General features: G+C 42.0%; 1 protein-coding gene across 3 annotated transcripts in view; it reads left to right on the top strand.

Annotated features, from left to right (window-relative positions):
- Positions 1–10463: 10463 nt before the first annotated feature.
- Positions 10464–14757, top strand: part of ATP11B (ATPase phospholipid transporting 11B (putative)) — a 60993-nt gene continuing 56699 nt past the window's right edge. For 2 of the 3 annotated variants that reach the window (XM_063407970.1, XM_063407968.1), the window contains exon 1: positions 10464–10723. In XM_063407970.1, coding sequence (XP_063264040.1) covers positions 10697–10723 — 27 coding nt within the window. In that variant the 5' untranslated portion in view covers positions 10464–10696. The remainder of the gene's footprint in view (positions 10724–14757) is intronic. The other variant, XM_063407969.1, reaches the window with a different exon arrangement.

The following is a 14757-nucleotide window of genomic DNA, read 5'->3' as shown; positions in this document are numbered from 1 at the left end:
TCACTGGAGGGGAGAGCCAGAATCCTTCCATGACTATTATTAATGCCTTTTATTCATGGTTCTGGATAAAAAAAAATAAGTGGGTATAATAACTGACAGTGTTTCTTTGGCTGCAGAGGCAACTTTCATATTGGTGCTACAGGCCCTCACTGTCATAAATCAAACAAGATGGTTCATAAGCTCCTTTCCATATACACTTCTTGCTTTTTAGTTAAATGTCTATTTTTCAGACCTGCCACAACAGCAAGCTTTACCCATTCAAGTATTGAAGAGGTCTCTATAGCAGGAGATAACAACACTAAAATTGTTGTTCAGCTGTAAGTGTGCCATCATTGTCACTCTAAAAGGGCACTGGCAAATAAAAAATATCTGACAAATTGACAACTTGACAGCGACCCGAGATGGTGAATTAATCCACCTTGGCAGAAGGCTGTTGATGAATATTTAAATAGGTTAATAGTCAACATCAGAACCCTGAAACCAAATATAGGCTGGCAGCTGTAAGGAACAGGTAAATCTGATATCTAAATTATACTGTTAGTAGTGTGCTTCAATCTCAGAATGGAAATCAGATCCTCAAATCTGAAATAAAAAAGTTAATAATCTTTCCTTACAGATGGTTCTTTGACCAACAGCCTTTTCTATCAAAAGAAGGTGCTTGTTTCTATAATTTATGCGTGCCCTCACACAGACAAATCCCCAGTTCCTTTTTCAGCTCAAAGACACACGCATTCAAATAAGAAGGATAAGTAAGTTCACAAAAGAGAAATATATTAAAAATAAGTGAATCTCATCTGAATTGGCATTGATAAATTTTTAATATATCCATGAGTGTCTCAATTTCTCCATTCTTTCTCCCAAAACACAATGAGAATTACTCCCTGGTCTGCCCATGTATGACAGTCAGACAGGAACACGTCTCTTTGGGGTGGCATTCACGGTGTTCTTCCAGCCAAGATCTGCACTCCTGAGGGTGCCACCAGCCCAGCACCAGAGCTGGAGTTGCAAGAAGATGAGAAATGAGAAGGGAATGTAAGGATGTGCAGCAGTGGTGTAGAAGATCCAACCTCAGCTCTTCACTGCGGTACTTTCTGGGTCACCTGCAGTGTCTTTTTGGCAAAATGCAGAAGGGCAGGCTCAGCTGGCACCACACACATTTACCTTGCAGAATATCATTAAAAATGTACAAGTTGGACAATGCACTTTGTCTGTATCACTTTCAGGTACTTAGGGTGGCGTTCCTCCAAAGGGCTGAGGCAGTTCAATAGCAGTGGTTTTTAGCCATCTGTGGGCTCTGTAATGAATTCTTTGACTAACTCACAATCCTGTCTGGCTCAAGAAAGGCTCCACAGCAGTGAGGCAAGTCAGGTGCACTGGAATCAATCTGTTGTCTAAGGGTAACTCAATTCCATGTTAATAATAAGAGCTAGTGCTGGTCAAATCCATTTTCATTGTGTAAATCGAAGAGTGGTTCCTATGAGAGTCTGCTCTTGGTCCAATACCAATCAGCATTTTCATCAAGCACTGGGATTAGGGAATACTGTGTTATTAAATTTGTAGATGATACCAAGATGGGAGGAACTTTGCAGGAGAAAAGGTAAATTCAAAAAAATCTTGGTAAAGTAGATAAATAGTCTGGATGGCGCTAAAATAAAAATGGTCATTTTAGAAAAATGGGAATTATTTAAGCATAATGAATTGCATGAACATTAGATATAAAGTGGCCTGCCAGAAAAAAAGTTGCAAATGTTACAGAGCACACATTTGCCAGGAGTCAAAAGTGTAATAGTTATAGGGGAAAAGCAACTGTATCTTTTTATGGGTTATACAAATACATGTGAGATAAGTGAAATTATTTTTCCATTGCGTGCAGCACAGATAAGCCCTCAATTAAAGTACCAGCTCCATTTGGTACTTGTAAATTTGGAAAAGAAGTGGCCAGGATAATGTCCAGATGAGAGCAACAAAAAAACCAACAGACTTTATCGGAAAACTTAAGGAAACTGGATGATCTTCAGGTTAAAGAAGTAGGATTATTTTCATAGAGTACACAGGTATTGCTCAGTGTTACACTTCATATATGGGCCAGGATAAGAAGCAAAAAAAAAATCACCTATTGGTGAAGAAGATCTAGGTTACAGTTTCAGAAAAACTTAGTGCTTTGGGGGATATTGAGCTTTTATGATTGATTTTAGGAGCAGCTGGATGGCCAGGACTGGCTGGTGCAGCAGGCCTTGGGCAGGAGTGTGGCACTGGAAAACTGCTGCCCATTTTATTTTTTAAAAAACAATTGCTTAAGTGCCAACTGATGTCAGTGGTACTGAAATAACTGAATATATTTTTGTGGAACAAGAAAAACTGAGGATAAGCAGAAGAGAGGGAAATACAGTAACTCAAAAAACATGGAAGACTATTTTGTTTGCTATGGCTCATCATCTGATGGTTTCTTCCAGATATATTTTAACAAATAGATTCATGGGCAATATGCTATTAAAAAAATAAATAAAATCAGAGAATATTTGGGTCTCATTTGCCAATTTATAAATGTGAATTTTCTCTGGTTAAGAATAATTTTTGTTTTAGGAAGCAAGAAGTAGAAGGTGTAGTATGTCAGATGTGTACTTGCAAAGAATAACTTCAGTAAGGTCTACAGAGCAGGGATAAACCTCCTGTGGCCCAGCATTGTTCCCACTCAAGTCAATGAAAAGCCTGCTATTTTTTTCAGCTGGGCAATTTCAGAGTTATTTTAGCAATTAGGTTCACATAATGAATTAATTACATAAAATTATAAGCAATTTGTAGACAAATACAAAGAAATTAAATTAACTGGATAAATTATATGCTGTGAACCACTCATCTGTAATACTCATCTTTTGCTATTGTGTACCCTTAGAAATATTCCAAAGAAGAAATACAGTTTAGTAAAAGTGATTTTTAAAATATAATTGTTACAATATTGTTTAATTGATATTTAGATTATTTTATAAAATTTTTGGTGAAATTATTAAATTAATTCCAAAACATCTTGTGGAAATATATCACAAAACACAACCACTAGCACAGTCTCTCTTGTTTTTCTGAGTCCAGTGTTTAAATCTGCACTGGATGTTGTCCCTCCTGGCTGTTTTTCATTGAGCCAGTGAAATAATTTCAGATTATAGCAGTGGCACAAATCCTAGGGTAAAATCAGAAACAGGGTCAGGTTGCTCACAGGGAATTCAGTGTTCCAACGCTAGAACTGATTTATTACCAACTAGTTTGTTTATAGCTATCTTTGATATCTTCTGGCTACTTTGAATTATGCATTGTTGACATACCCTCAGCCAACCTCTACTGATATTAATAAAACATTGAAAACAACAGATATTCCACTAAGGACAGAGTAAAAAACGTTTGAAGACCTCTAGATTTGTTTCAACAGGGTGAGGCTTAACATCTTAGAGCAACAGCATCAGTTTTGCTGTGATCAACCATACAGTACTGTAAGAAAACTGGCAGAAGGCTAAAAACCAAACTTTTCATTTCATCAGAACCATTAGCGACTAAAAACGTCTCCTTTCAGAAAGGCAGGAGCCTGGGAAACAAAAATAAAAATATGTGAGGAAATTACAAAATATGGGAGATTTATAGATTTACAGCTGCAGCAGGCCTAGATGGGGTGAGACAGCAGAAAAGGGATTAGGATTAGGATTACTTATGCACTTATATAACATTTGTTCTAAATTTGATTACAGTACTCAGTAAAATGAGAACTCAGTATTCATCACGCACAGCAAAAAACTTCACGTCAGCATCTTCACTTACATTTGCAAAAAATAATTAGGAATCATTTGTAAAATGCTTTAATTATGTTAATCAGCCAATGTTTTGCTACACTTTGAAGACATAAAAGATTGTCGGAACTTCAGGCAGAGCAACCATATGTTTGTTTGCTTCATATGGCTGTAGGAACATCATCTGTCATGTTCACAGCTAATTTTTTTTTTGTCTGCAGAGTCCCAGTTATCCCTGCATGGTAGATTATTAGAATACTTCTAGAATATTAGGCCATGGGGGGATTTTTAAAAAATAATAAATAGATGCACACACCCTCTCAAATTTTGAGTATCCAGCTTCAGATTTATAAAGCTTAAGTGCTAAACACTTCCCATGGGTTTATTTGTTCTGCAGCTACTTCAGAAACTTGACTGAAATGGTAGACAGGTTTTTGAAGCTCTGAGCTTATGTGACTTTTCTTAAAGCTTAGCTGGAAATGAAATGTGAAGGTGTTGTGGAATCAGTGCTACCATGACCTGTCATTAGACTTCACGTATAATTTTCCTACATGATACAGAACTTGTCTTGAAAGTAATGTCCAACCTAAAGGCCAGGAAAGTCTCATTCCCCAAGAGCAGTGGAAATCAACCCATTTTACTACATTTATGCCAAAATAAAGAGGTGAGGGGGAAAAAAACCCAACCAAAAGCCTTTTTTGTGATTGCTTTTTAAATCCATCAGTGTGAACTAAACAATGTGCTGTGTCTGCAGGAGGGAAGCGTGACTGATCTGCACAGGGAGGGAGGGAGGTCAGCAACTGCTGGGAGCCAGGCTGGCATTCCAGGTGGGCACACCTACCAGGAGATGTGCCCAGAGCCATGCACGGTGTCATTTGCACACATGTGAACACATGTTCGGGGGGGAAGGACGGTGACAAAAGGAAAGCTGGTGGGAAGGCAGGTCCCATCAAAAATACCAGCTGGAGATGTGATTCATTTACAATTTCTGAAGAGCCAAAAACTTTATTGTAAACACTGTGTCGGAAGGAAGGAGTGTTTTTGCCAGCTTATTCTGTTTGGTAGATGTTTTTGTAAAACTCTTTTGCTGTATAAAATGCATCTCAGTTAGCAAAAGTTGCTTTTACAGCTGCACTAATGAACAGCCTCTCCAATGCTGAGCAAGTACAAGTGATTTTGCCTTCGTCTGTGAGATCCTCTCCTACCCACTGATATATCTGAAACCTGTGTTCATGGCCAACGTTGGCAGAGCTCTTCTATTTTGTCCCCTGTCACCCAAGGTGCCTGTATCAGTTTTAGATGAGGCAGTGACATTTTTTCCACCTCCCCAAGGTGTCTGTCTCGCCTCTCCAAGCCTCTCTGCCTTGTTTCCTGAGGCATTGGTGTGACCCAGACAGGCTGGAGCCCTGGGCTCTGTCATGGACACGCCTGTGCAAGGGACTCACCCCTACTCTTCAAGACACCTGCACAAAACAGGTACAGGGGTAAAGTCAGTGGACACAAATTTAATCTGTCACCCTTGAGAAAGGGAGGAACTCACCAATAATAACCTGCCACTTACCACTGAGGCACAGCTTAAATAATGGGGAATTGATGGAAAGCATTGAATTATACGGCTCTGTTAAATTGTTTTCCCTTTTCCCTTAGATGAGTTGAGAGAAAGGAAGACCCTTGAAAAGGAACCTGTATAATCACATCTTCTTGTTGCTGGGACAGGTAAGATCCACAGGCATCCAAGTTAGGTTTTCAGCATTCAAGCTGGCTACAATCTAGCCAAACAGCACAGCAAGGAACACCTTCAGAAATATCTACTTCATAATTTGAGTGCAGTATAGCAACATGTTAGCTGGCATTATATGAGCTAACTCAAATACTAAAAAACTGAATCCTGGACACAAAAAATAATGTTAGTTATGACAAGCTTACTTCATATCTAAATCCCACAGAGATTTATGTGACTTGTAAAGTCTGAACTAGAAGGTGCTGTCAGAAAAACTCTATCCAATTCAGCAGTTTGCCCTCCATGACATGGGAAACTGAAGTACATGAGGGTGCTTGAAATCCTACTACCCACTACCTGGACAACATTCCACACAGTAGATGTCACACTATTTCGAAGCAAGCTATTAAACCAAGAGAGAATGAACAGAATCCCCATGTTCCTTCCCCACAAACTCCTTTCCAAGGTAACATCCCTAGCTGTGTAACTGTTTGTATTACAGTTGTCACGGTAATGTCCCAGGTGACCAGTGTCAAGAGACCTGGATTCCAGGCCCTGTGTTTATTCTCCAGAATTCAGTCTTTCTTTATCCTCTCAGTGGTCTTAACTGAAAAAAAAATCCCCATAGAATATTATAAGTTTTTTACTGAAATGCATCGTTTTCTGCCTGTCAATTTTTTACAAAAGGTAACCATGAAGTGACATATGAATGCCAATAATCACTAAGGCTTATAAATTAGAAAAGGAAATTGTTATAAAAAATGAGGATAAGAATGAATTAGTGTATTTTTAGAATTAGGAAAAGTGTATTTTTATAAATCAGTAAATAAAGAGTCAGGAGAAAAAATCATATTTTATAAGGTTATCTTTGTTTATAATACAGAATCCCAAAATTATATCACTGTCAAGGATATACCAGAAACCAACCGATTTACCTAAACACATTTTCTAACAAAACTGTTGTTTTGCACGATTATGAGTCCTCCACATTCCATCAAGACAAGGCCATTGGAAATGTTCCAAACTTTGAGCCATGGGTTAAAAAAATTTATCTCTTCCCTAAGAAAAAAAAAAAAAAGAGCATGAACAATTAGCATTTTATACTTTATGAAGATAAGGGATGGCTTTTCAGGATTTCCTATTTCTTCTCATCTTGGACCGCTTCCCTGGGGAAAAAGAAAACAAAACAGCTTTAGAGAAAGCCACAAGCTGAACATTACGGCCCACAGGCAACACATAATTAAAAAGTTAACAGTGAGGCTGAAAGGGAAGATGAATTTTAATGCTTTCCACAGCTTCCTGTTATCCTGGGGCCTTGCAAACCGAGTAGCACTGACTGTAAACTCTCTTGACTTGCATTTAGCAGGCCAGGCCATTCCACACAGCCAGGGATGAGGTAAGTGCAGAGCATCTTTCGGTGAAGCAGTGCAGTGCAAAGTTCTCTGTGCCTGCAGGGCACTGACAGGTTTGACTTTCTGCGTGTCACACGGAGCCCTTCACCTGGCACCTGGGACCCAGCTCTCTTGAGCTTAATGTGTTGGGTAGAAGTTGAAGTTCTATACTATCAACAAAGCTCTCAAGTGAAAAGAAAAAAACAACAATGGAAAGGTGAGGCTTTACATCAACATCCAGCTTTTAACAACTGAGAGAAAGGGTAAGAGGAGATAAAATACTGCATTATTGTGGAGATGCAGTAAGTGTCTTAGAAATGTCACCTTGTGCATCCTGCCCTTTAATCTGATCTTATTTCTTTCAGGGCACAAAAAAGGAGTGGCAAACTGCATGCAAGGTTTCCCTTTAAAAAGTTCAGTTCATTTTCTGACTCTTAAATTTTTCCTGAAGACTGGTTGCTCTAGGTAAAATACACGTGACTTCAGATGAAAAGCCTTGTGACTGAAAATCAGCCACTGATTATTTCTATATAATTGATGCTTCAGCCAGTGAATGCTCAAGGAATAAAGATGCCTTGAAGAAACCCTGTGTCTCTCAGGCAGCCCTATCTCTCTATGGATTAGAAACAAAACAGGCATCTTTACAGTGTACATTTTTAATTAGCGCCGTAATTAGCAAGTAAATAATGCATAGATTAAAATACTCATTTAGAGAAATTACAAAATATTTAATTAAAACCAAAATAATAACTGAGGGAAACTTTCCACCAGGAAAATGATACTGTGAAGACTCTTACTTGTTTTTGCTACACAAACCTACATCTGAACCCTCATCCCTACTCTGCACCTCTTTGGCTTTGCTGTTTTTCTGTCCCAAAGGACAGAGATGTTTTCTAGACACAACACAAGGGCTGGGCTGTCCCAAATCAGTGCACCAGATGAGGCACCCCCTTTGCTTCCATGTGCCTTGCCTGCATTGCAGCAGCACCCCGGGAGCCTGGCATGGGGCAGGTGGGGCTGGCTCAGCTGCCAGGAACGCCAGAGTTTTCCAAGGCAGGAATGCTGCAAGCAGCTCACCCTCTGGCATCAGATGCACTTCCATCTCCTCTCATCATGCACTGGATGTGGCCATACAGCCTGAGAGCATCTCACCAGTTCCTGCTGCAAAAAGGCCCCAAAACACCATTCAAAACTAATGGAAATGCTGTGTCTTGCACAGGAACAAGCTCAGGGAGCAGCATCAGCAGCCCAAGCAACAATTTGATGGGTGCATGTTCAGGGAATGATTCTGTGGTTACCAATGTTTAATTTTATAAACCTAAAAGTAGCACCATTGATTATATAAGAATTACTCATGCACACATAAATAAAAGCTTGCTGGACCTAACATTTAAGTATGTGTTTTTATGTTTATGTAAATATTTCTTTATCAGACAGCATTTGTATCCTGATCTTGCTAAACAAACATCTGAAATCATTACTCTCATAGAAACTTAAGTGGAAAGCTTGGAGTCTAATCAAGAGAGCCTGGGCAATGGGTTAAACCTAATCTTCAGAAGGTGACTTTTTTCTTCAGCAGTTGCATTTTTTTCTGTATAAGCCTGCTATGTGAATTCAGGTGAAACTCCAGAGCACTATTTTAAAGTGGGGTCTCTGATGTGGGAATCTTAATACAGTTGACCTCTGATTAGAGAAGTGCTGGAGTGTTACTGGCTAATCAATATCTGGCATGGGTGTGCTGCTTCAATTTTCTCTTCTGAAAACTATTTATCTCTCAAGGGTGAGATGAAACTTCATAAATGTCTAGTGTGGGCTTTTGAGTAATTTTAAAAGTGCAAAGTTTTACTAGGCAGGATGCTAGGAATGGATGTTTTTTAGTGAAATTTTTCTGTATAATTGAAAAGGTGCATTCGGAGCCTTTGCTGCACAGAGCAAAATAATTCCATCCTATCAATATACTTTCATCCACTAAAATACAACATCTTAGAGTGAAAAATACAAACTGCAGGGTTCAAATCACTTGCAAATTGCTTCCAAGTTTTGTCTGGTGAAACAGTATTATTACAGCAAATGTGGAACAGACAGCGCCAAGCAGCTTTATATAACACAACTGCAAGCCATGGAAACAGAGGCTTGCAGAAAGTGCAACTCATACTGGAATTTGACAGGGACAGAGTGACAAATATTCTTGCACTTCAGAGTAATGGCGTATGAATTTTAGTGTGTAGTGGTCAGGACCCTGTTCTACGTCTGATGATAAAAGAGGAGCAAGAATATTGAGACTATCAGTTCAACTTCTGGCTTAAGGCCACTCTCCAGGCAACATGCCATAGCTATGAAATCACTCTGTTATTTTCGACTTCACATTAGATGAATAGGGTAGTGCAAGCTGTTTGAAACTCAGCTTTGATGTATTTAAATGTTTTGAAATAATGCCTAGCATTTAATACCGAGTTTTGCTAACATTAGCTTTCCTAAATGCCCGATAAAAATAGTTTTATTCCCCGCTGTTTAAACGTTATTTTTCTAATTAAATGCAGATGCTTAAACCATCAGCATTCAGCACAAGATTCCATTGCTCAGACATTAGATCATCCATCTTAAATCCTGAATTATGTTCTAAATTTCTATATGAGCATTAAAAACCATAGCAGATACGATTCTGATTCTTTGCTAAAAATCCTAATTCCCTGGGAATAAATGGGTGTGGCAGGAACAGTGGCTTCACTCACAGAAACACTTCTCTTTAATTCAGTGTCAAAATTGTCACTGACTTCAGTGACAACTGTATTTGGTCACAAATGCCCAGGTCTTTTCTGCTTAAAATAATCTCCTTTAGTTCTTAGTCACACAGGCGCAGAAGCTGCAGACTTGTACAGGTGTGTCCAATGTTTGGCGCTGAACTCTGTTCTGTTTCCATAAGCGGCAGCTGTTTTCCGAGCAGAATCACGGATTTGTCAAGGTTGGGAGGGACCTCTGGAGGCCACCCAGCCCCAGGCCCCTGCTAAGGCAGGGTTACCCAGAGCAGGTGGCACAGGAACGCGTCCTGGGAGTTCTCCAAGTGGAAGGTTTCAGGGAGCTCACAGCCTGGCATCAGCAGGATTCTACACCCGATTTTAACAAACAGCAGCTCATGACAATGCTGCCAGCAGCAGGGCGCCACATCCTCCAGCACCTGTTTCCCTGCCGTGGGAGACCCACAGCCGTGAACTTGGGCTTTAACTTTACATCAGTGGTTATCTGCTCTCTTTTCAAAGTCTTTATTCCAACACGTGTCCGCTTTGCAGTTTTGGCAAAGAAAAGAAAGACAAAACAATCAAGTTGCGAGGTAGCTTCCCTTGGGTAGAGCAGGGCGCCCTCCTAGGCTGAAGCCCGGTCTGAGGGCGCCGAGCCCCGACGGGCCGGAGCCCGTGTGCGGAGCGGGAATTTTGCCCGAGGGTCACTCGGGCGCGCCTCGTGTGCCCGAGACGCCGCGGCTCAGGGCGGCCGGACCACGGCAGCCCAGGCCCGGGTCGGTCACGGCGGCTCCCCCCTCACGGCTCCCCCGCTCACACCGGCCCCTCCGCCCGCCCCGCCACGTCACTTCCCGGGGCGGCCGCAGCCGCCGAGTGTCAGCGGCCGCGCTGTGATGGCGGCGGCAGCCGCGGCTCGGGGCGCCGGCGGGGCTGTGCCGCTCCTGACTCGGCGTGGGCCCCGCGCCATGGGGAGCAGCCGCGGCGGGCTGCTCGCCTGAGGCGGCGGCGACAGCGGAGGGAGGGCGCGGCACTGCCGAGGGAGCCCCGCCGCGGGGGCCGCGACCCGCGCCGCCGGGGATGCTGCGCTGGGTCCGGCAGCAGCTGGTAGGTGCCTCCCTGCGCCCCGCGGGCCGGGCGCGCTCTCGGCTCGGCCCCGGCCCGACGGCGCTGCCGGGCCGCGGGTCCGCGGGGGAGCAGGGCCGGGGTGCGGGAGGGAGGAGAGTCCTTCCCCCCGCAGGGGCTGGGGAGACCCGCAGGCTGCACTTGGATCGTTATTGACAGGTTTTTAATTTTATTTTTAATCCTTATCTGAGGGTTTGGGGTGTTTCGGTGTTTTGGATTTTGGTTGGGGTTTTTTTTTCTTTTTCCTTCGAAACCCCCTGGGCACAGAGGAGAGCGAGTTCCCTCAGGTGTGCCCCCCATTGGGAAGGGCTCCCCAAACTTCCCGGAGAAATGACGGTGCCTTTTCCCCTGGACCGACGCTCCAGGGATTCGCAGCTTCTTCCTCCTTCCCGTTGCGAAATGTTTTAAGGCTTTTTTCACCCGACGTGCGTCTCTCTCAAATATTTCCCCGTACCTGAGCGCTTTGCAGCCGCTGCGTGCTGAGGATTTGAAAGTGAAAGAAATGGAAGGAAAACGTCGGTGAAATGCTTTTGGCGGGGGAAACCACTTGGAGAAGGCAGCAGTGAGGGTGGCTGTCCCCACACAGGCGCTGCTTGCTGTGCTGAGCTAGAGCGAGCAGGGGAAATCAGGCGCCGTGGCTGTCACGTCTGTGCTGCTGTAGCAGGGAAGTGCATCGACTTTCGCTGTTTTGATTTGAAGTATTAGTCGGCTTCCTGCCCCGACCAGCTTTATCCTCCTTGCATTTTCTCTAAGGGAGAAACTGTTTCTAAATTATGTATTTGTAAAATAACTTGGTCCATTCGTTAGAGTTACTTTGCATCACGGATGTCATCCAGGTTAGTGCAAGAGCTCACATTAGTTAGGTTTTCAGATTTTGATTGTTAAAGCTTGTGCCTCACTAATGATTTAATTTGTTCCATTGCTTTTTACCAAAAAAAAGGTAAAAATTTTTGTGTTTTCTTTTTTCCTCCTTTTCTCCCCTGACCTCGTTTCCCAAGGCCCATAGATTTTCCCAGTTCGGTGTCTGAGGCAGAGCTTTTGGTTATGGTCTCAGTGCCAGCTTGACAGTGCTCTGTAGTTTGGTCTGACACCAAGAGTTACTGACCTGGAAATTAATTGCTCTGTTTGAGCTCTGACTGCACTCTTCTGTTCTGTTACAGTCCTACACACATTTTTTAGAAAAAAGGTGTTTGGTGTAACGTAGCTGTCATTTTTTCCACTTGAAGATGGATTGAGGTTTGTGTGTGTGGTTTTCAAAGCATCGTTATGCTGTCTTCCCTAGAGTTTAGATTAGGACTGTATCAGAGCTAGCAACTCATGTATCAAACGTGGTTGCTTTTGTCACTGCAAGTAGTACACTGACCAGCTTTCCAGAAATCTGTTTGCCCTGATTGGAAAGTAAAAGATTAGTGTAACAGGGTGAGCAATAAACTTGGCACTTGGAGGTTTTAGTGCTCTTAAAGGAAACTGGTGGAAAATGACTGTTTACAACTTGCACTAGTTTTGACAGGGAAGAATTAGAGTTGTAGAAAAGCAGGGCAATAAAAAGTTAAGACTAAGACTCTTGGCAGTCATCTAAATATGGTACTGATGAGAAAAAATTATTGCAGTGATACGTGTTTTGTGCGTTTTTTTCCTATAGACGTCACAGATGTTAATGGCTTGGTTGTTTCACAGCTCATAAAGATGAAAAATGGCCTAAGATAGGTATCACACTGCGTGTTTCTTCCCCAAGACACTCAGACAACTCATCCCTGTGTGTAATTGCTGGTTTAACATAGATCCCACCATATGTTTACTTCTTCACATGGCTGTGATGTTTAGGTTCTGAAAGAATGTCAGAGGGCTAAAAACATGGAGAGGGGCGCTGACAAAATAACCAGAATGAGTAGGAAGAGTGGAGTGACAGAAATATTCAAATCAAAAGGTGCCAAAATCTGTGTCTGAGAGGAGAAGATAGGAATGCGTGGGTTTGGATGCCTTTGGAGAGTGCGTTTGTACCTGTGCTTGATGTGGCAACGGGTTTCAAAAAAGGGTCCTCATCCATAGAGGAGGGTTGGAATCAGGCAGATGTGTGGGAGTGATGCAAGTGGGATGTTGTAGTAATACAAAAGAAAAACGTTGGTGTGGAGAAATGCTGGAAAAGTAGTAAGGGATTGGGGAAAGGGGGAGGGACTGGTACTTTGCTGAAGGTGCTTTTAGGTAGTTATTAAGTACTCTCTGTATGAAACCAATGAATTGTTTTGCAATTTCTTGTTTGCTTAAGAGAAGAGTATTTCACATACTGAGTGCTCATGAGTGTATGTGGTTTTGAGAATTTGCATTGTTAAGAAGAGGGGAGAATGAAGCAAGCGAACTTAAAGTAATGAGAGGATCTGGTATGGAATTCAGAACATTTTAGTTAAGTTTTGAAAGTGTTCGCTTTGCTGTGCTTTCTCTGTGAAAACCTGTGCATGCCTGTAGAGCTACAGAAAGGGATAGAAAGGAATGAGCAGTCCTCTGAGGAGACATGCTGAGAATTTAAGACTTCCTTCATCCTTATTATCATCTTACAAGTCCCTAACAGTTTTTTAACTGTGGCGTTAGATGTTTTTCAGTGATTTGTGGTATCTAAGAAATTGGTGACAGTGGTACAGCCTTCAGTGCCTACGTGGCACAGATCATCAGGTTGTTTGGTATCCTGGCCTTCAGTCTGGTTTTCTTGCTCCGAAACAATTCACATCACCCTGCAGAGACAATTTTATCAGGGTTTTTTCCATCTAATGCTGCCTCATGCTAAATAAGCTGCATAGTAAGTCATTAACTTCCTAGTTAATGCAATGTTATAGTATATAGTTAATAATTGGAAGTACTTAGGTTTTAGTAATGAACAAATATAGAGCCAAATGGAGTTAGAATTCATGGCTTCGAGAAAAATGCTGTGACAAAGACAAGCTTTGGGTGGGAGAGATGTTTGGGTTCCAGCTCTTACCTTGAGATCTCAGAGAGCAGTAAGCATGTGGATTTGGAGGGTTGCATAACGCCACAGGCACAGCCAACTCTGCTTGAAAAAAGCAACCGGATAAACAACAGTTGATAGCAGGCATCATTAATATTCAGAAATAGCATAGTATGTTTAATTTGCATTTCCAGATATGATGGGTTAGACCTCATGGCAAGTCTGTGTACAAATGCTATTGTGGCTTTCATGGTTGAATTTGTGCAGTATCAACAGAAAACGAGAGTACAGTGACATTTGTAACACCTAGGGCCTTTCTGTTCTGCTTCTCCTTTGGTTTATGGGTTTATGGCAGCGTTGGGGCTGTGCTGCTCTCTGGTGGGTCTCATGGAGTGCAGGAGCTTTTGCAGTGCTGTTAACAGAAGGTACCTTCAGTTAGGCAAGGAGGTCTCTGAAAACAGTGATAGAATACCCTTGTATGTGTGATTTCAGCTGCATAATTTTAAATTATTAGTCCTGTCAATTGGAGAAAGGTCTCAGGATTTCTGTTGCTGTTATGAGGAGTTTGACCCTTTTGATTTGTTGTCTAACACACATAACCCTCAGTGAAGTACAAAGGATACTGCATGGAGAAAACCTAAGAGCTGCCTGCCTGGCCCCTCTTTCATAGATGACAGTTCAAGACAAGTGTTGTGCTGGATTTGGCAAAGTATCTTTGCAGTTTAAGGCTCTGAATGCTGTAGTGCACAACAGCTTTAATGCTGTGGAGAGCTGGGTATTTGGACAAATGCAGCTTTCTTACTTAATTAAGTAAGAAAGATAAATACAGACTAACTGTAAAACCTAGTTACCAGAATATTTCATTTATTTCATGGTTACAAGAAGGTTCGGATTGGGAGGGATGTCAGGAGTTTGTCAAGTCCAGAAGTTCTCCATAGGCTGTGTTGAAGGGTGATCACAGGGAATGTTTTTGACTGTTCTGTGTAGGTAGTGCCTGTCACACCTCACACCCTCCACAGCCAGCACAGTATCTGTAGGAGTGTTCATATTCTAGATGTGTCCTAATGAAAAATTTCTG

This window comes from Prinia subflava, chromosome 11, assembly GCF_021018805.1.
Source record: "Prinia subflava isolate CZ2003 ecotype Zambia chromosome 11, Cam_Psub_1.2, whole genome shotgun sequence".
In the NCBI taxonomy this organism is placed as follows: Eukaryota; Metazoa; Chordata; class Aves; order Passeriformes; family Cisticolidae; genus Prinia; species Prinia subflava.
Note: the sequence above shows the minus strand (reverse complement) of the source record. Positions and strands in the feature narration are given on the sequence as shown.